The 21,301-nt window shown below is 46.1% G+C and overlaps 1 protein-coding gene across 1 annotated transcript in view; it reads right to left on the bottom strand.

Annotated features, from left to right (window-relative positions):
* The window catches only part of SLC35F3 (solute carrier family 35 member F3), a 384,135-nt gene extending 364,393 nt beyond the window's left edge, over positions 1-19,742 (bottom strand). Inside the window, exons 1-2 of the mRNA XM_040624295.1 lie at positions 19,690-19,742; positions 19,093-19,322 (exon numbers count right to left, since the gene is read on the bottom strand). Of these exons, the coding sequence (XP_040480229.1) occupies positions 19,093-19,322; positions 19,690-19,742 (283 nt within the window). The remainder of the gene's footprint in view (positions 1-19,092; positions 19,323-19,689) is intronic.
* Between the last annotated feature and the right edge of the window lie 1,559 nt (positions 19,743-21,301).

The following is a 21,301-nucleotide window of genomic DNA, read 5'->3' as shown; positions in this document are numbered from 1 at the left end:
AGTATAAACTATGTATCTGTTTGCAAGAGCTCAAATGGTCTCAGGCACAAAGGGAGTTCACACCCACTCACAAGCTCCTTCCCTGAGCCTCCACCAACTAGCTCACTAGAAGGACGGGGGGCAAGGCCAGAGACGTCAAGAGCCAGCCAGGCTAGCACAGACTTGTGGCAGGTGATGGGTCTGCTGGGAGACAGGCATGGCAGCCTGTTCACCTCCCCAACCCTGCTCTCCTACAAAGCAAAAGTCTGAGGCCACTGGGCAGCACACTCTCTTACACCAGGGTCAAGGGAAAAAAAGCTACTACTTCTGGGGTAGAACTAGGAGTAAAGACAGCTCACTCTGCGGGTGAAATAGAAAATCCTCTTGCCCCCAGGATATAGGTAAAATCCACTGTTGCCGAGGGAGGGCTAAAACAGAAAACCCCAGAAAACCCAAACTCAGCTAGACTGACTCAACCTCCCACACTAATGCCCTGACACAAAAAGATGTGTGCCCATGGGTACGAATAATACAGAACAGTCTCTTCTGTCTGTGTACATGTAACATCCAGTAGCCAATCGGATCTTATGAGACACACAAAAAGGCAAGGGAAACCCACCCTTTGTCAAGAAACAACAATCAACAGAATCATATGCAAAGACTAGCAGACATTAGTTCTCTAAAAACAGGAACTGTTACATAACTATGATTACATGTTAAGTCATCTAGTAAAACAGGTACACAAACACGCATAAATAGATGAGCACGGCAACAGAGATCTTTCTGGAAGACAGTTCTTTCAAACTGACATGAAAATTAAGTAAAGTTTCTAACAGGCATGACAAGATCCCATTTTTCACATGATGCCCACATTAGAATGCATGAAAGATACCTTGATCATTGCAACAAAATACCCGTGCAGACACAGTCCCCTTCTAAAGGACAGGACACAGCTAGATTTTCACTGAAACCGCTCCTGCCTCCGTAGGAAACTAGCTACTTTTGCATTAGAGTGAAAGCCTAGGGCTTTTTGGATCATTTTAAAATTAAGTAGGCAGAGCTCCTATATGGGTGGCAAAGATAAATAGCCTACATGCCCATAATATTCTATTTCATGGTCTGGATGTAGGAAACACGAGTATATCCATTCTGTAAAAATTCATCAACTGCACACTTACAACTTATATTCATTTCATTATGGATATTTTACTTCAATGAGAGTGTATTTCAAAATATCTCATTAAAATATTTCTGGTAAAAGTTTATTTTCTTCTTGTCTCAGGATATTTTTCTTTTAAAGCAAATTAAATGTATATGGAGTATATGAGTCACTAGTACAACCCATTCAGCTGACTAGTTATTATCAGGGAAATGATTTGGATTACGTAAATGGATTTGTGAAGACTTCTTTTAGGAATAAGGAACTTGGGGCACCTCGTCTGACTCTTGATTTCAGCTCAGGTCATGATCTCAGGGTCATGAGATCAAGCCCTGCGTCGGGCTCTGTGCTGGGTGTGGAGCCTGCTTAATACCCTCTCTCTCCCTCTGTCTCTACCCCCCACTCTCTCTAAAAAAATAAAACAATAAAAATGAAGGAACAAGGAACTCACGTGCACAGAAAAAATCTAGTAGCAGATGTAATGGAAACATGAGCAGCAAAAACATCTTGGAAAATGGGGAATGGGACATCAATCCCTGGGCCATTCACTTGGCTTGGAAACCTCACTTGGGGAAGCGCCCGTGGGCAGAAACCACTTTTAATCTGAAAGATAAACTATGCAACCATCTTATAGCCTGGACATATCTGAACTCACTTAGCTGAAGAATGGATGCCCTACACTAGCGTTCTCAGCAGCATGTTAAGAACGCGAATGGCTTACACAATTGTGCTCCGATGGAAGTACTTCATGCCAAACTCGAGACCATTTGTTCCAACAGAGAAGGATGAAAGAGAGGGATGAGCAGTATGAAAACCACAGATGATCTCTATGTGCTTCGGAAATGTGGTCGGATCCCACCCAGCGGAGACACCACTCCCGCCAGCCTGGCCCCAGCCCTCCTCAGCTACTCATCCCCTTTCCTACTCCTGGTCCCTGGCATGCTGTCTCCAGTTCCGGAGTCGTCACATCAGAATGCTTCACAGCCCCTGGGGTTCAGAAAACAAATCCTTTGTTCTATACTATTATATTAAAAGTATAATTCTAAGTGCTGAATTTACTTTGTTTTTTTTTTTTAATTTAAATATTACAGGCAAACTCAAAATGGATGAAAGACCTCAATGCGAGACAGGAATCCATCAAAATCCTAGAGGAGAACATAGGCAGTAACCTCTTCAACATTGGCCACAGCAACTTCTTTCAAGACATGTCTCCAAAGGCAAGGGGAACAAAAGCAAAAACAAACTTTTGGGACTTCATCAAGATAAAAACTTCTGCACAGCAAAGGAAACAGTCAACAAAACTAGAGGCAATCCACAGAATGGGAGAAGATATTTGCAAATGACATTACAGATAAAAGGCTGTATAGATCTACAAAGAACTTCTCAAACTCAACACCCAAAAAACAAATAATCAAGTCAAAAAAACAGGCAGAAGACATGAACAGATGCTTCTACAAAGAAGACATACAAATGGCTAACAGACACATGAAAAAATGTTCAACATCCTTAGTCATCAGGGAAATTCAAATCAAAACCACACTGAGACATCACCTTACACCAGTCAGAATGGCAAAAATTAACAAAACAGGAAATAACAAATGTCGGCAAGGATGTGGAGAAAGGGGAACCCTCTTAGACTGTTGATGGGAATGCAAGTTGGTACAGCCACTCTGGAAAACAATACGGAGGTTCCTCAAGATGTTAAAAATAGAGCTACCCCACGACCCAGCAATTGCACTACTAGGTATTTACCCCAAAGATACAGATGCTAGTGAAAAGAAGGGGCACGTGCACCCAATGTTCATAGCAGCAATGTCCACAATAGCCAAACTATGGAAGGAGCCCAGATGCCCTTCAACAGATGAATGGATAAAGAAGATGTGGTTCATATACACAATGGAATATTACTCAGCCACCAGAAACGATGAATATCCATCATTTGCATTGACATGGATGGAAGTGGAGGGGATTATGCTAAGTGAAATAAGTCAAGAAGAGAGAGACAATTAATTATCATATGGTTTCACTTATATGTGCAACATAAGGAATATCACTGAGGACATTAGTGGAAGAAAGGGAAAACTGAAGGGGGGAAATCAGAGGGGGAGACGAACCATGAGAGACTATGGACTCCGAGAAACAAACCAAGGGTTTCAGAGGAGGGGGGGCAAGAGGGATGGGGCAGCCAGGTGATGGGTATTAAAGAGGGCACATGTTGTGCTGAGTACTCGGTGTTATATGCAAATAATGAATCACTGAACACTACATCAAAAACTAATGATGTACTGTATAGTGACTAACATAACAATAAAAAATAAACTAAAATATAAATAAATAAATAAATAAATAAATAAATATTACAGGTGGATAGACTGTATTTTTTCAAATGAACTTCCACTTTGCACCAGCAATTCTCTGAAGACTAAAAAATCACAGAGTAGATGGTATTCAGAATTACAGCCAACAAGAAGTTGGCTGGACCACTGGGAATTAGTGAAAGTATGGGAATTTAAATGAAGAGAAACCCTCCCACCTTAGTTTGGGTGGCTTCTTTCATAAAAACTCACAATTAGCATGGACAGAACTTCTAAGTGAACCAAGTGTGCTTCACCATTCCTGTACCTCCTACGTCAGCTTCTGCGAGAAAACTACTAAGTAGGAACATAATGGCAAGGAATGGTACAGAGAAAGGGTCATACCCAAAGCCCCAATTATTCTTGCTATAGCCTCCGTGTCCTTGTTATTAAATAGCCAAAACCTGTGCTTTTCTTTAAGCCCACCCTTCTTCAGAAATTCCAGTGCACTAAAGCAAGTACCTAAATCGGTGAGCTCAATCTGTGCAGAGGCAGCATTCCTATAAAAAGGGGAGATGAGATGCATTGCTATTAACAAACATCTAGATGTCCGAAATAGATGAGACTATGTTTAAGTTACCCTCCTACCCAGGATGTCAATGAACAACGAGAATGACGACAAAGGAACCACAGTGCTAATTTTAAGTTGTGATTTCCATGGATCCTAGATGGTCACCGGTCTCCATAAACAACCCGATTCACCCAGGTACCAATGTCTCTCTGTGGAGCAGTTCCCCACCCCAACAACCATTTTCTACAAATAAAAAAATAAATAAAGATTTTTAAATTGAGGTGCATGAGGTACAGCAAAGCACTTGGGGAGGTTTAACATACGTACACCCTGCCAGCCAGGCTACCACATAGAATATCTCCTCCACGCCAGAAGGAAGGCTCCCTCGTGTCCCTACAGAAGAGTAACCACTCTTCTGACTTTTATCACCGCAGACCAGTTGTGGCAATTTTCCAACTGTATATAGATGGAATCATAGAGTATGTTGGGAGAATTCTCTTTTGCAAAGCTCATGGACTCGCACGGGTCTCTGAGAACCACAAACAAATTGCAACGTATGCTGAATGGACTGTTCCGTAGTCCCCATGTGGGCTTTCTAACATCCAGAGCTTGCCAGGTGGGAAGCCGTAATGCCTCTTTACGGTGAGAAAGAAAATCGGAAGATTCATCATAGCTAGCTTGGCCCCAAGATATCAAAGTTAAGTCCTGCTGCAAAAGCACAGAGGAATGGCTGAGTCCTTCCCAATCTGACTCTGGTAAGATGCTCCCAGGGACAAGCCTCTGCTTTGGGACCTGCCCATGGTAGGATAAGGGTCTCCACGTCTGGGGAAGCAGGAGCCTCCCTTATCAACCATTGTCAAAGGGGCCACTCCCAAAAGCTGGTCCCATCAATAGCCTTTCAAACTTTCCCCACTTCAATTCCCTCTCTCCCCTCCAAGAACAGCTTCACACTGATGCTTCTAGGAAAACACCTCCGCAGAGCTGCTCACCACAAAGACCCACTGAGATTTCAAGTAGCTGCAACAGTGGTACAATTTCTTCCTCAGGGAACTTATTCAAAGCCCTGTAACCATCTTACGGGAACAACAAAACCAGTGTGAAGTCTCCAGATCATTCCTTCTGCTCCCTGAAAGGTGTAAACCAAAGACAGGTGCTCTTGTGCTCAAAGGTAATCCTCATATTCTTAAGGATTTCACTAGAAACCTAGATCCTTATTTCTCTTATTTTTCAGAGTTTTGAAATGAAAACACTAAGTCTACCATGTTTTAGTGTTCAACATAATCGAAGAAGAGTTAGTCAGGATATTTGTGGTCAATGCACCAAAAGAAATAAGAGAAAAAGAGGCACAGAATCAAAAGGAACTCTAATCCATGTGTTTCCCTTTCCAGAGATTTGGTATCAGAAAGCCCCTTTATAGGCTCTGCCCACTACATACTGCAGAGGGGATTCAGGCTGGGCTAATTTTCTAGATAGGACATAGGTTTGGTTAGTGTCCTTTTTTTTTTTTTTACCTCTAAATATTCATTTCCAGAATAGATGAGTTCCTCAGATGTTGAAGATTAAGTCTTAAACTCATCAAAATGTTATGCTAGTAGGGATTGAGGATGTAATCTTGCCAAATCCCTTCACTGAACATATAAGGTAAGGGATGGCCAGGCTGGATAAGGAACCTGGTCAATGATACCCAGCTAGGAAATGGCAGAGCTAAGACCAGAATTCAGATATGCCCCCTTGCCTGGTTCTGTTTCTTTACCCTTGTGATAGATTATTTATCAGCCTATTCTCCACCACCTCTGTACAGGAGGCTGAAAGAGAGATGCTAGTAGGGCTGGTTCTCATCTAGGGGCTCAACCGGGGAAGGATTTGCTTTTCCACCAGCATGACTGCTGGAAGCATTCGGTCCCTAGTGGTTGTAGGATTGAGTGTTCAATTTTCTTGCTGGCTGCTGGCTGGATACTTCAACTCTTAAAGGCTACCTGCCGTTCTTTGCCATGTGGGCCTCCCAACATGACCAACTGTTTCATGGAGGCTTGCAAGGGACAGAAAAGTTCTAAATTGAGTTTGCTGTCTACTGCAGTCCCGAAATTCCACTCTGGGGCATCTATCCAACAGATCTGAGTGCTAATACTCATCTGGGACATCGACCCACCACTTACTACTGCTCTACAAAGTAGCTGTCATCTCTTCTCCCTTGATTTTAGCACCTTTCACGATGCTTCTTCTCAGGAGGACGGTCTTAGAACTCAAACCCTGCTCTTGCCTTCTGCTCCATACCCTTTGTCTGACCTGGCACATACTTAATCTTGAAACCAATCAACTACCCCACGCCAGCACAATGAATACTTCCTCCTTCACACACTGTAGCATCTGCGCTTTCTCTCTTCCACTGCAAATTCCGAAAGGGTCTCCCTTTTCCCTGTTCTCAAGGAGCAGATCTTCTCTTTTTGAACACAGGAACCCTCATAACTTCTCATATTGCCTCCGATACTCATGTGTTCACCTTGAGGCAAAGTAATATCCCCGTGTGGTCTGTTCGTTATTCTGTGCCCTTATTTCTCAAGCCACAAACAGCAATAATGATGCCTTCATCACCACGAGGTAAATTCTGCCAAGAATGGCAAATGGTGATTCTTAATCGTCTGTAGCATGTGTGCTGACCCATGGAGACCAGGAAATTCTCCCTCTCTCCCTCTCCCATGTGCACATGCACACGCCACCAGAGTATCCTTCTCCAGGTAGCAGATGAAAAGGAATTTCCTTTGGGCCATCTAGAAAGAAAGAAAGAAAGAAAGAAAGAAAGAAAGAAAGAAAGAAAGAAAAAGAAAGAAAGAAAATAAAGAAAAAAGGCCTTCCCTCTATGGCCTCCCCCTAATCCTTGGGAGCCATGAAGAAAGACAAAGTGCTCAAAGGTAAATGAGAGTTGGTCAGGAGAGAGGTATGAGCTGCCTGCATTCTGGAGACTGAGCACTGGAAATGCGGTCTGCCCTACAGGCCAATGAATCCTGTGAAAGCAGCCTGTTTTGCAGACTCAGACACAATGGTACCTATCCACTCTCAGGGAAGGCCAGTTGTCCCCAGAGTCAAGCATATTTTTATTTTATAGGGTATAAAGTTAAAGCACTTAGAGAAATGGGCTAGAACTCTTAATCTCTGGAAAAAATAGGTTTCCTTCATCAAAAGAATCCTGGAACCTGAGACAAGTCCCACACAACAAAGAGCATGTCTTTTGTGTTTTTCATTAAAAACCACCCTATTAAGGTATGACTACCAAACGAAGGCTATACATGTTTGACGTATACAAGCTGATGAGTGTGGGGGTGGGTACACACCCACAAAACCATCACCACATTCTGTGTCATAAACACATCCAGGTGATGAGCAAGTCTGAGGGATGGTAACGTGGCCGGAGGTGGCGGAGGGAAACCAAGGCAAACGCAGCCTTCATGCCTCACTCCGTTCGGGCTGCTGTAACATGCTACCACAGACCGAGTGCCTTATGAACAACAGAAACGTATTTCTCACAGTCTGGAGGCCAGAAGTCTGAGATCGGGTGCCAGGTGTATGGGTTCTGGGGAGCGTCCTTTTCTGGGTTCTCGTAATCCTCACATGGTACAAAGACAGCGAGCTGCTTCTCTGGCTTCTTCTATAAAGGCACTAATCCCATTCTTGAGGGCTCTACTTCGTGAACCAATGACCTCCCAATAGCCCCACATCTCCCTCTACCATTACACTGAGGGTTCGGATTTCCACATGTGAATCGGGGCGGGGGGGGGCGTACACGAACATTCAGACCATAACACTTCGGCTGTGTCTGACCTGGAAGGTGGTGCTGAACGCCGAGTGTGGCTGGAAGCTGCCTTTGAAGCGAAGAACTTCCACCTTCTCGAGACAACCTGTCACGGGTCACACAACCCTCCCTGCTTTCCGGCTAAGTTCTGATGTGATAACTCTAACCCGACCCTCTGAGGCCTGGTCTGTGTTAACGTCACGGCTGCAACAACATCTTTTATTTCGAAAATGTTCATGTGAAAAGAAAGGTTGAGAATACAGTCTAACAAGCACACTGTATCTATTATTTAGGTTAACCAAATATGAAAATTCTGCCCCATTTTGTTCACCCGTCATTGCATCTGCCTGTCCCTATTTGTTTTGGTTAAACTACTTGAAAGTACATTGTAGACATAATGACTCTTTAGGCCTAAATACCCCAGTATCTTTTTTAAAAAATTATTTATTTAGAGAGCGAGCACATGCAAGAGCATGTGAGCTGGGAGGAGGGGCAGAAGGAGAGGGAGAGAAGCAGACCCCACTGAGCATGGAGCCTGATACGGGGCTCAATCCCACAACCCAGAGATCGTGACCTGAGCTGAAATCAAGAGTCAGACGCCTAACTGACTAAGCCACCCAGGCACCTCTAAATACCTCAGTATCTCTTAAGAATAAGACACCTACATAGCCACACTAATATTAAGCCCAAGAAAAATAACAGTCCATAAAATAATTTAATAAACAGTAGACATTCAAATTTCCCCACGTGCCAAAAAATCTCTTTTATACCTATGTATGATACTGTGTCTTCTACTAAGAAATACATAACACACCAAAAAACAGATTCTTAACTATACAGAACTGATGGTTACCAGAGAGGAGGGAGTGGGAGGATGGGGGAAACAGATAAAGGGGTTGAGAGTACACTTATCATGATGAGCAGTGAATAAATTATGGAACAGTTGACCACTACACTGTACGTCTAAAACTAATATTGTATGTTAACTACGCTGGAATTAAACAAAAGAAATATATATTTGGTTCTCATTGCCGTTTCTGACTCCTGAGACCCTTGGAATTTCCTACTTGATAAGATCAGTAAAGGTGAAATGCATCTCTTCGGTTGTTCGTTGCTGAGAAGGCCCTTCCAGCCACACTGAGTTGATGTTAATGAGGTGACTTCTGGAACTCCTCAGGATGGGGGCCAGTTGTCAGGGGAACCAACCTTGTGCGATGAGAGGGTTGGAACTTTCAGAGCTGCCCCCCCCTTTCAGGGAAGGGAAAGGGTATGAATGTCGAACCAAGCGCCAGTGGCCAATGATTTACCACTTGTGCCTCTGTTCTGGGGCCTCTGTAAGAATCCGATGGAGGGCGTTTGGAGAGCTTCGGGGCTGGCAGACACGTGGAGGTGCCAGGCAGGTGGTGCACCCAGAGTGCACGTGGAAGCTCTGCAACCCTGCCCTCTTTTCAACAACAACCTAACTGTGGCCTACATTTTAGCTCAACCGCATCCCTGAATCTTAGATACATCCACACAAGGGGAAGCAGAGGCTCCGGGACCAATCGCGCAAGAAACCACTGTGCAGAACTCCAGGTCTTCACCATCCTTGACATTGCATAAAGTAATGGCCACAGTAAGCGGGACACCTTGAGGTTTATTAATGTATGAAAGTACAGCTGGCCTTTAGAGACATCACTCCCTTCGCAGCTATATGAATTCGAGAGTGCTGGGTCTCTTTGCTAAACAGCCAGGGGAAGAAGGTGTACAAGACTTATTTCTGTGGACATGGGTATTTTCTCCGACAGGCAGTGGAGAAACCACAGGCAGTGGAGAAACCACAGGCAGAATGAGCAGCAGTGTGGGAAAGAACAGGTAGAACTGGAAAGAAATCCCAGCCTTTTTGAATGCCAGGCCAGTGTTTTTCTGCTTGGCTCCTCGTCAAAAGAGGAAGAACGTCTCAGGTCTCAGGCCTGCTTTCTTTAGCACTGGAAAGAACCAGAATGCCTGCAGCATAAAACATTAGGGGATAAATGTGCTGGGTTACTGGCTTAATCTCATCAACCCAGTTAAAAAAATCTTTGTTTTTGCATGACTTCACCAAAGAGGGGAAAAAAGGTGTTGAATGGCTGGGATACATCAAATAAATGAATCAGAACTCTGATTACAGCAGCAGAGCTCAAGCTTCCAAAGGAAGAGAAAAGGAAGTTCGCTGTGGCTCACTACCCTGTTGCTCCGTTTATGGTGCCCCACGATAAAATAATACCCGATATCATGAATACCACATAGAAGCTCAGTGTAAGGCTGCTCAGTGCTGATCCCAAATACCCCAAGGTATTTAGTTGGGGAAACACCAAAAAGACACACATAGTGCATCCGTGAGATGGCCCCAAGACGAGCAAAGTATGGGACTTTACAAATTGACGTGTCTGTCTTATCCCCCCACTGTGTAATTTTCCAGAAAACTGTAACTACACTATACATTTGCTTCTGTTACATGTGAATATGTTTGCTGCCCTTTAGAAGCAGTGAACTATCTGATGTCCAAATGAATGAACGGATGTACGACTGGGTGGACTGGTAGGTGGGGGGAACAGGTCGATGGATGGATACACATCCATGGTGGTTTGATCTGTTTCCAAACCATTCACAAATAAACTGCTTCATGAGCAGTGTTTGAAATTCTGTGCAGTGGTTTTCTGAAGCCTCTGCCTGGCCCACGGGCTTCTCAAGAGGGAGTACGACGGCAGTGGGGTCTAGTTTGAAAGTGATCCTTCCTCCACCTTCCAGCCATCACACTGAAAGTCCGCAATGTCATCCCAGAGAATCATAAGATACAAGGCAGGTTACAGAGGGAACACGCACAACTACACAGGCATTGGTTCCAAGTCTTCCTCGTGTTTTCTAGGATAAATTCTAATTACATAATTTTATTTACATGTAACTTTGAAAACATACCCACTGCATAAAATCAGATAAACACATAAAAGCTTTTGTATGTTAAATATTTAATGAAACAAAATGCTGACTTAAAGTGAAAGAGTTTGGATGAACTCTTAAAATCTGTTGCTCTGGATTACAGTGTTTAAATAGTCTTCAAACTCTTTTATTCTTTAAGACAAAATGTACAGAGATGGAGATTTCGAGTCCTTCCTAGGTACTGCCCGCCAGTGTAATGCACTGCTCCATGAATAGTGTTTCTTAAACTCCCACACACGCACACCATGAGAACACTGCAGAAAACCCAAGTGTTTCACACCTAGCGCCATAATTATATTCATTTTTTAAGAAGAGGACATCTTAATATACATTCACTATGAGCAGACTCGATTTCTAAAGAGAAAAATAAGGAAGCAAAGTCCACATTCATCAGGAAGCATCTTTCTTCTGACCCTTTTGGAAAAAACCGTGAGGACATACCCAAATTTTTATTATACAACATTGTTATGAAGTAGATGGTGAAAAAGGATAAAAATAATTTCTTAATAGAGTCTCATCTAGTCACGTACAGTAGATGATACATAGCGGACTGACAAGGAGAAAATGTGAATGTCACAGAAAACATTTGTCAAAACTTGAAAAGTGTTCTGAGAGGTTCCATCGAATCTCTACATCTCAGGAGTCCAAAATAGCCTCTACCCTTCCACACTGCAAATCACCTGAGCGGAGTAATTTATTCCCTATAATTTTGAATGCTGTCATAAATTAAGGCTATCTCAAGCTGCATAGGAGAAAAGTGGGTGCCCATGTCCTAGGCAACTGTTCAAGGTCTTGTCACCATCAGTAACTGAAAGCAGTTCCCAGGTTCCTAACTGTACAAGTTCCTTCCTAGGCTCTGCAATAAAAGAAGGAAACAAAACTGGTCTGTTACTCTATTGATCAACGCACACTTGCCACTGAACTAAAAGACATCATGTAAAAAAAAAAAATCAAAAACAAATCCCCTTCACCCCCTTAACACAGGATAAGTAAATACTTACTCCAGCTGGGGTTACTGAGTGTCTGCAGTGAGTCTCTCCAGTGACAGAGGCCCCATAACCTTTTCTATCTTAGCAGTCAGGACATGATTTCTTATTTCCAACGGAAAATTCTTTGGTATGTATATCCTTGTTTTGTCCTACATGGGCCTGAGTAGAAGTGGCTCAGAAATATTACTCAGATGGGAATCTGCAGGTGCACAGAACAAAACCCAGCTTCTGTTCGCTTAGCAGGAAGGGGCTGTGGCATTGCCACAATGATGTCTCCTGGAGCTCGGAGGACGAGCTGCATCATGACCTTGACCCAGGAGGGAAATAGCACCCAGGATGGAGTCCTGAAAATCGCCACTGGTCCCTCTGGGTCACTCTGCACACCTCCCTGATTCTTCTATGTAGACCAGCTTTCTCTGCCTCTCCATCCACACAGAAGCCAGAAGAGCCCCTTCATAGCATCTCCTCCACTTGAAACACCACCCCAAACTAGACCATAACCTCCTGATTTTAAGGTCGAATTTAATGGTTGAGTCAGCATGTGTCAACAGTCCATGCCAGTCTAACCTGTGGTGCCCAGGAGGCAGATGATGCCAGTCTGGCTGCTAAGAGCCCACCCACAGGATGTGGTGCCAGGCAGTGAAAGGCATGATGGCGAGCTGGGAAGACATCCCCAAAGGTGTTGGCTCCCATCATTCTCATACAGACATGTCATAGGCCCGTTTTACCTCTCCCTCCCCTGATACTTTATTCTTGTCTGTAGAACACATTTTCAATTCCCCCTGATCCATTTCCCTGGGCTCTGTTCATTTTTTTCCATATCATTTTTAACAGGAGCTTATCAAAACCATACTAAATGCTCTGATACAACATCGGCTAATGTAAGCTGGAAGAGTGAGATTGCTTGTCAGTGTTTTTAGCTGAGTCAAGGTGAAGACCCAGGACACTGAGCAATGGGAGGCTCATTTCTGGATGGAGAAAGGCCATCAGAAATGCTCTGTGCAGGATAATTCTGGAAGGCTCCACAGAAATGTAGATGCATATCAGCCGTGTGTGTGTGTACAGGACCTTTCGCTGATACATTAAGCAAACGTTTACTGCTTTAGGTGCCACAGATGCTCTGTGACTGGGGGACAGAATCACCATAGTTCTACAAGCCAAGAGCCACACTGAGGACTGGGGATGCAGCCGTGAGCCCAGTCCGCACAGGGCTCACCATTTGTCAGTTTCAGCCACACGTCTGAACCAGTCGTCTGAACCAGTCGTGACAACACGTATGTGAAGTGACCGCACTGTGGAGCCCTGGCAAGAACACCTCACCAGATCTGGATGGTCAGGGAGGCTCCCTGGAGAAGTGACACGTAGCCTGGGACCTGGGTGGGTAAGGGGACAGGCATCAGTGGTCCTCCTGATGACAAATGTCAGACGACTGGAGCATAACGCACTCGAGTCAGTTTCTGCTCGCAGACCAACTTCATCTTCCGCATTTCCAAGTGGCTACGGTCCTCAAGCTGAATTACCTTCTAGGAGCAGCGTATGCACATTTCTGTGCATATGCTAGTCATCTGCATGGAAGGCAAACGTCCCCTCCATCCACTTCCTGTGGCTTTTTCCCCCTCCAGCTTCTGACCTGCACCCCCCACTGTGAGAAAGGGCTCTTGAATCACCCCCAAGCCTGTCTTCACCATATGTCGGCTATCTTCAGGTTTCACTCTCTCTCCCTCTAGTCTGGGAGACCCCAGGGTAAGGACTGTGTCACTACCTTCTGGATGCTGGCACACACACTAAGTGTTCAAAAAGTTTGCTGAATGAATAAACAAAAATGAAGGATTATTTACCGATGCCAGGCAAAGGGCCAAATGCTATATATACATTATTTCATTTACTCCTCATGACGATCCTTGAAGAGTGGTGACATTATCCCCCATTTTACAGATAAGAAAACAGAGGCTCGCAGAGGTGAGTGACTTGCCAGCGGTGACAGGGCGACAAAGGGATGAAGCCAGGATATGAAGGCAGCTGCCAAGATCCATTTTGTCCGCTTCTCCCGACAACATGAGCTACTGAGGCTGCCCCACCTGCATGCAGGGCTGTAATTCAAATGAGCAGCCTTCTCCACACTCGGTGAAATGCTTACCAGCTCAACCGCTCATCCACATGTGTATTAATTTTTTTTTAAGACTTTATTTATTTGACAGAGATAGAGACAGCCAGCGAGAGAGGGAACACAAGCAGGGGGAGTGGGAGAGGAAGAAGCAGGCTCATAGCGGAGGAGCCTGATGTGGGGCTCGATCCCAGAACACCGGGATCACGCCCTGAGCCGAAGGCAAACGCTTAACCGCTGTGCCACCCAGGCGCCCCCTAATTTTTTAATTCAACTAACCTGAATGTGTTCAGCTGCTTGAGAAAAGGACAAATGTCCACCACTGGTGTTTTAGATCAGACACCTTGTAAATAGGACCAGGAGAGACTTCTGAAGTACAGTGAGAAATTCCCTTGCCTGGGCTCTGTTTCCCTGGAGGTGAGTCATGGCCCTTCATGACCAGATGCAAGGGGTTTATAACCCCCATCCCTGATCTGAGCATACGGAGCACTGTGCTTCCCTAAAAGATAATAGTCCTGCATTTTAATTCTTTTGACTCTCAGAAAACCATTTACTACCTCGTTAACATGTATTCATATTCAGGAATAAAACAGACTCACTGAGACATTAGCAAGCCTTATTTATGTTCTCTGCTCACTGCGGCCCACCCCTGCCACCTCCAACTTTTTCTCCTTTAAAAATCTTTTCAATCTAGTATTTCAATATGCCAAGCTCCAATCTAGAATAAACGTTTACAACCAAATTATAAATCTCTTACAAGCAGGTCATTTTTGAATTGCTGACCTGACCTTTACTATTCTGGGAGGACCAAACAGAAGTTGCTCACCATGAGTTCAATTATACTATGAGCCGCAGTTTCAGTTCTTATTGGTAACAACATCAGCCACCTATACTCGCAGTCTGGGCTGAAACGGCACAGTAGAAAGATGGTCTTTCTCCATCAACCACCTCCCCCCTTACCTCACACAAACCCTTTCTGGCGTTTCTAACCTGGAGGATCCCAAAACATGAGACTGCCTCATTACCAGGAGAGTTACTCGGAGACCTCTTTCTCAGCTTGAACTATAAAACCTCCACCCACCTAGATGGGACGGTTTTGCTCAGGAATCCCCATGTTCCCAACTAAGGCTCAACTTGCCAACTGCAGGCTAGAGTGGACTAGACATGGGGGGGTCATTTGGGACTAGTCCTTCCTCCTCTCTACAAATGACTTAAAACTAAACTCGTCAGCATTGTTTCAGAAAGTGCCAGCACCATGTAATATTAATAAGCCTGCTCAGAAGACAGCTGTACCTCATTTTAAGGAATACACATGACCACACCCCCCCACCCAAAAGCTATTTCTAAAAAGTTTCTTTACTAGAAAAATGTTCAAGGGCCCCCTGTTTGAAACCACCCATCAAGAGAACCTTTTGCAAAGTACAACATCCCCGCCAACTGTAAACAGTGTATCCATTTCCTAGATGCACGTATTTGTTGATCTATGCTTCCTGACAAAGGCACATCTGTGCACATCTGTGCAGTGAACTTCCTCTCTCATCACTGATCTCTGTATTCTGGCATTTAGTAAGTGCTCCAAAAGAGTTTGCTAAATGAGTAGATGAAAATAAGCATTTATAAATGCTCTTTCATCCTGCATAAGAGCCTCCATCCGGGATCTGCAAAGTAGTTACTTCAATCATCTCTCTGTCAAAATGCCACCGGTCCCCACTTCGTCAGGCCTGGCTACCATCATACTGATGGCTTATTCCTGATTTCTGTTCCTCACCCCTCCCTCAGTGGTGGGAAAGCAAGGGGGCAGCAGAGAATATTCCAGTTGGTCTTTTCTGTCCTGCTGTGATACAAGGTGGGAGGGGAAAGGAGGTCATTGAGAGGCTCTAGGCACATTGTTTTGAATTCGAAAACACTTTCTACAGGCTACCGATTTATGGTGAATGGGTACCAAATCATGTCAGCTGAAAAGGCAACAGGCTCTTCCAGAAGGCTGTTTATTCTAACCAGGCGCGTCATGAGAACCTAAGAAGTGGTCCAGGAGAAATGAAGACAGGAGGTCAGGAATCCAGATGGCAGGCCTTTTAGGTTAGCACGACTGGTCAACAGAAGAGTTCACTTGGAGCATACATTTGACATTAGGTTATGAGGGCTTCTTATCCAAAGGTACACTTGGGGACATATGGCATTGTCTGGAAACATTTTTGGTTGGACCGATGGGTGGGGGGATGGCAGTGGAGTGCCAGAGGCCAGGGTTGCGGCTAAACACCCTACAATGCACAGGACAGCCCCCAGTGAAAAATTAGTACAAAATGTCGATCGTGCTGAGCTTGGGAAACTCCGGGTGAAACCAACGCTCGCCATCAGGAATCCTGGTCTAGTCTACGGTTTGGCAAGCCAAGGACGCAGTCAGGATGGCAGAACAAGGAAGGAGGGAAGCAATTCCAAACGGACAGGAAGGCAGCAGAAAAAATCCAAGGACCCAAAGCACTACAGAGGTCCATGCGAAGGTTCTCTCTCACTGAGGCCGGTGTCTCAGACCATACGCACACATTCACTCAACAAACATTTACTGAGCAACTGCTGTGGACCACCTGCTCTCTGGGCTCTGGATACACTCACAGCTAGGAACCCAAGGAATCCCCAAGAATCCTGCCCAGCGGTGTGGTTCGGAAACACGGAATGTGGAGCTTGGAGGACTTCAGCCACTGGGGAGAGGACCTCAACCCATCCTACTTGCTTGTTTCTAGTTTAATCCTCGGCTGACTGCTCCACACACGCCATCCCTCTCAGACCCAGGCGCCTTTAGGAGTTTTGTTTTGTTTTTTTCAACAATTCCTTACAAAAAGTTCCTTGTGTTGGGGGAAACTTGTTCATCTCATGGCCTGGGGAGAAAATACTCGGCAAAGGTCATTTCTGTACTATTGACAGTTACCTCATTTACCTTAGCCGCCCAAAATAAAGACCAAAAATTAAGAGGGTAAGAACGAATACCTGCTTATTTCAGTAATGTCTCTTGCTACAAAAGGAGCTCACCTGCACCTCTCAAATAGTCTGAAATTCTCACTGCAGACTCCTTCAGTGGGGACACAGACAAGCCACTTTGAAAGATGGCCGAAAGGTGACCTAATAATGCCAAGGATGAGGCGTGCAGCAGCCCACAGCCTGCTCTGCAGACCATGAGCATAATATTTATTTCGTAATCATCATGTCTCCCAGCTTGCTCGGTATGATTATTCGCCTACAAACAGAAGAACTGATAACCAACATATAGATAAGCCTCTTTTTCTTTCCATTCTGATAGAAATAGCAAACAGCCAAAGGACTGCCCTAAGATGTCTTTGACTATATTAATAAAACATTAGCTTCTCTAAATTTAAACTTAATATCTAATTAATTCGTCAAAATGTCAGTTGTCACCTAAAGCATTTTAGAAAAAAGGAACTACCCTGGAATAAAGAAGAATCTTCATAGGAATAAAAAAGAGTGGAGCAAGCTGACTTTACTCAATCACAATGATTGCTGTTGCCTTGTCTGTTCATATTATTCCTTCGACGAAGGCTCAGAGAGAGGATATTTAAGAATCCACTAGTGGTACAAGAAACTCTTCCATATGGCCTGTCCCCTGTCTTAATTATAAAGTGTGTTTGTACCAAACGCAGTCATCACTGATGTGGCTCCCTGCCCACCCACCAAGTCACGAACCCTGGTGAAAATTTCCACAAAGCACATGGGGCCACGTCACAAATAAAATTACAATGATAAATTTTTGCATGACTTTAGGGCCTAGATGACTCCATGAAGGCTGTAATTTGTCTTTAGTTATTAAGAAAGCAGAGAACAGAACTAAGAAATAGGAAATTTCTAGTAGAAATTCAGCAAGCAGAAATAGGACCTGTCCTATCTTTACCTATAAGAGAAATGGTTTCCAACGGGTTTGCATTCTTTTTGCATTGTTTCATTCTACGCCCAGCATTCTGCTTAAATGAAAACTTGGTCCCTTGCGTTCCTTCTGTGATCCAAAGCCAATGTATCAGCTACGATTTTAGCAGCAGAAACAGGAGACTGGAGGAGACACAGATAACCTTTTAAAGGTTTATACAGAGTTAAACACAATCACCACAGTCCCTTAAAAACAAGTAAGGCCATGAAAACAAAACATTAAAATCCTATGTTTTTCCGCCTGCAAATAAAAGTAACCAGCTAATTGCTAGCATTCGGCTGACCTCTGGCTCAGAATCAAGGGTTTTAGGAGAAAACAAGACATATTTTTAGAGCTAAATATGATTAATTTACACAAGCCTGGTTTTTTTTTTTTTCCTAAGGACCAATAAAGTATGTTCCAATTTCAAGCAATGAGGGGGAAAAACAAATCCCCAAATCATTAAGCTGTTAGTCTTTATTACAAATGCAACGAAGCAGTACTCATTTCTTGACTGGGGTGGTAAACGGCAATGTTTTGGCTACGCCAGACAACAGTGATGGGGCCATTTAATTACGGTTTAGGGTTATAGGTGTCTAGAGCTGGTCGCGGCCAACTTCTCCCTTCCAAGTGAGAGGAAGAAATGCCCACCAAATTAGTCCTGCTCACACAGGTCCTATCTGTACAACTGATCACAGCACTGCCAAAGCCAACAGCTGGGGCCCACTGGCAAAGAAAAGTTTCAGCTGCTCCACCTGGCACCAACCATTTATCTCTCCGGTACCGAATGCCATTATCTAGAATGATCCACACAGAACCTCTACACCGAGGACAAATAAAGACATGAGGAAAGAGGAGCCAAGGAGTTTAAAATCAAGGCCCCAGAATCCTCCACCATCATCAGGGCCCAGGAGACAAAGGGAAGAGTGAAAATCCAGGCCCACTAAGTCTGCAGTCAGTCTCTAAGCCAGCTGAGCCGGACCCCAGGGCGAGTAACACTTTCGAATCCGCAGGGAAGCCACACAGCGCAGGGTACGCGGAGTTTCCAATCTGTCTCCCTACTGCGCGACACCTCAAGAGCAAGGGGATCAGAACAGAGAAGCGCCTGTGGGAAGGGGTGGGGGCGTAAGAGAACCGATCAGAAATTCCCAAAGGTCCTGGAGAACTCCGTCTTCGGGTGTCTCCTAAAAGTTGCAAAGCTGGGTCTGCATCTGCGGGCGGGCAGCAGGGGGGCGGCTGGGCGCGTCGCAGCGGGCGCTCCCCAGCTGCCAGGGACAAGGGCGGGGACGACGGACCGGCAGAGGGTGGCGGCGACGGGGGTGGGGGTGGGGGTCTTACTTTTGTAGCTCGCTGCCCAGGGCTGGTAGCCGTAGTAGCCGGTGATGCGCAGGATCCGCTCCTCGATGGACGTGAGCCCCACGGGCCCGCTGGTGAGGTCCTCCACTGAGCGCGACCATTTCAGATCCTCCTTAATAGCCTCGTCCACCACCAGGTACTTCAGCTGCCGGAGCTGGGGGCTGATGTCGGACAGTCTCCGGGGGCTGACGTCCGGTGACCTCCTCATGCCACTGAGGCCGAGCGGGGAAGTGGGCGGGGAGGGAGAGAATGGTGGATATTCCGGTGAGGGGCAGACCCGAGGGCGAGCAAGGGCGCAGTAGGGCCAGGTGCCACCGCAGGGCCGGCGCTCGTCCCCGGCCGCCGGCCGCCACCCACCCCAGCGACCCCGGCAGTCTCGGCGTCGGGTCCCGTCTCCCGCGCCCGGCCCCGGACGCCTCGGGGCAGTGCAGATTGGGGCGAGGGAGAGGATACCCGAAACTTCCCGAGCAGCTCCGCCGCGCGCCGCCCCTACCCGAGCCCCAGGCTGCCCCGCATCCCGGCTGCCGCCAAGGGCCTCCCGCCCGCCCGCTCGCGCCCCCAAGCCCGGGCGCTACTCACACGGCGATGCTTTTGCCCCTGGGTGCGCCGCCGGGAAACTCTCGGATCCCCATGGGCACCGGCAGCGTGGGACCGGGAGCTCCCAGACTTGAGGCGGAGGGGCCGCGCGGGCCGGGGCTGCCCGCAGTCGCGGCCCCAGGGAGGTGGGCGCACTGCCCGCCGAGGGTCCGCGCGGCGCCGGCTGCCCCGCGCCTCCTGTGCGCGCCCGCGCCCGCCGTCCCCGAGCGCCTCCGCGGCGTGCGGCGCGACCCGGGCGCGGCGGCTCACCCGGCTCCAGCCGATCCGCGGCGCTCTCGGCAGGCAGCCGGCGGCCGGGGCTGGGCGGGCTCCTCGGCTGTCGCCGTCGCCCGGGCACACGGCGGGCCCGGGAACCGCGGCACCCGAGAAAGCGCCGGCAGCTGCGTGCGCTCTCGAGGCACCTGGCTGGCGGGCTGTGCCCGGCCCGGGAGCGCCGCAGCCAGGCGGGGGCGCTGCTGCCCCCTTCCCACCGCCCGGTTGTGCGCGGGGCTCCAGAGCCCGCCCCGGCGGCGCCGGCGCTCCGAACCTGGGGTTTGGGGCGCGCTCCTCCTCCCCTCTCCTGTGCCTCGTCAGGTCACTCTGCTCCCGGTTCCGTAGTTCGGCTCATTCTAATCAATCACTCTCTCTCTCTCTCTAGCCTCTTCTCCTCCTTCTAAAACAATAGGCAAAACTACTTGGAAAGACAGAAACCTGATTCCATATCCACAAAAACCATGCTCGGAATGCCAAATAAATAGCATTTCCTAGGCAAAGCCGAGACCCAGGTGAAATGATTTCTTACGCCCCGGGGCTAGTTCTCTCAGGTCTAGCCCTCAGAGAGCTTGCCTTCTCGTTGATGACGCAATTACCAAATCAGGTCCGTCTCCTTAGATTTCCATTTTACTTAGCCTCTATCCGTTTTTCTGTCCGCAAGCCATTCTCTCCAGAACACCTCATCACTTTTCATACTGTTATTTTTCTGTTACAGAAAACAACATAGGTTCGTTACGGGCAAATTTAGAAACTACAGAAATGTGTAAAGAAAATACTCATTATCCAGCCAAAGATGACTACTTTGAATTATAAGTGTATTCCCTTCCACTCTTTTTTCCCTTGTAAAATACATTTTTCACAAAATCAGAATCCAATTGTACACACTACTTATTAATAGGACAATGTTTTACATTCAAATTCTATTGTGTCTCAGCAAACTAGGAATAGAAGGGAACTTCCCTAAATTAATAAAGAACATTACAGAAACCGACAGCCAACATCGCATTTCCTGGAAAGAAACTAGAAGCTTCCTTGCTAAGATCAGGAGCAAGGCAAGGATGTCTCTTCTCACCGCTCCTTTTCAGTATCAACTGCAGTCCTAGCTAATGCAATTTGTAAGAAAAGGAAATGAAAAAGTGTATCTTTGGGGAAGGAGGAAATAAAATTGTCTTTGTTCACAGGTGACATGATCATCTACGAAGAAAACTTAAAGCAATCAACCAAAAATTAACTTGGAATAAATATTGGTTATAGCAAGTTTGCATGATACAAGATTAATGTACAAAAGTCAATCAACTTCCTATACACCAGCAATGAACAATAGGAATTTGATATTTAAAAC

Source organism: Ursus maritimus, unplaced genomic scaffold (assembly GCF_017311325.1).
Source record: "Ursus maritimus isolate PB19 unplaced genomic scaffold, ASM1731132v1 scaffold_7, whole genome shotgun sequence".
Lineage (NCBI taxonomy): Eukaryota > Metazoa > Chordata > Mammalia > Carnivora > Ursidae > Ursus > Ursus maritimus.
This window is presented reverse-complemented; position numbering and strand designations above follow the sequence as displayed.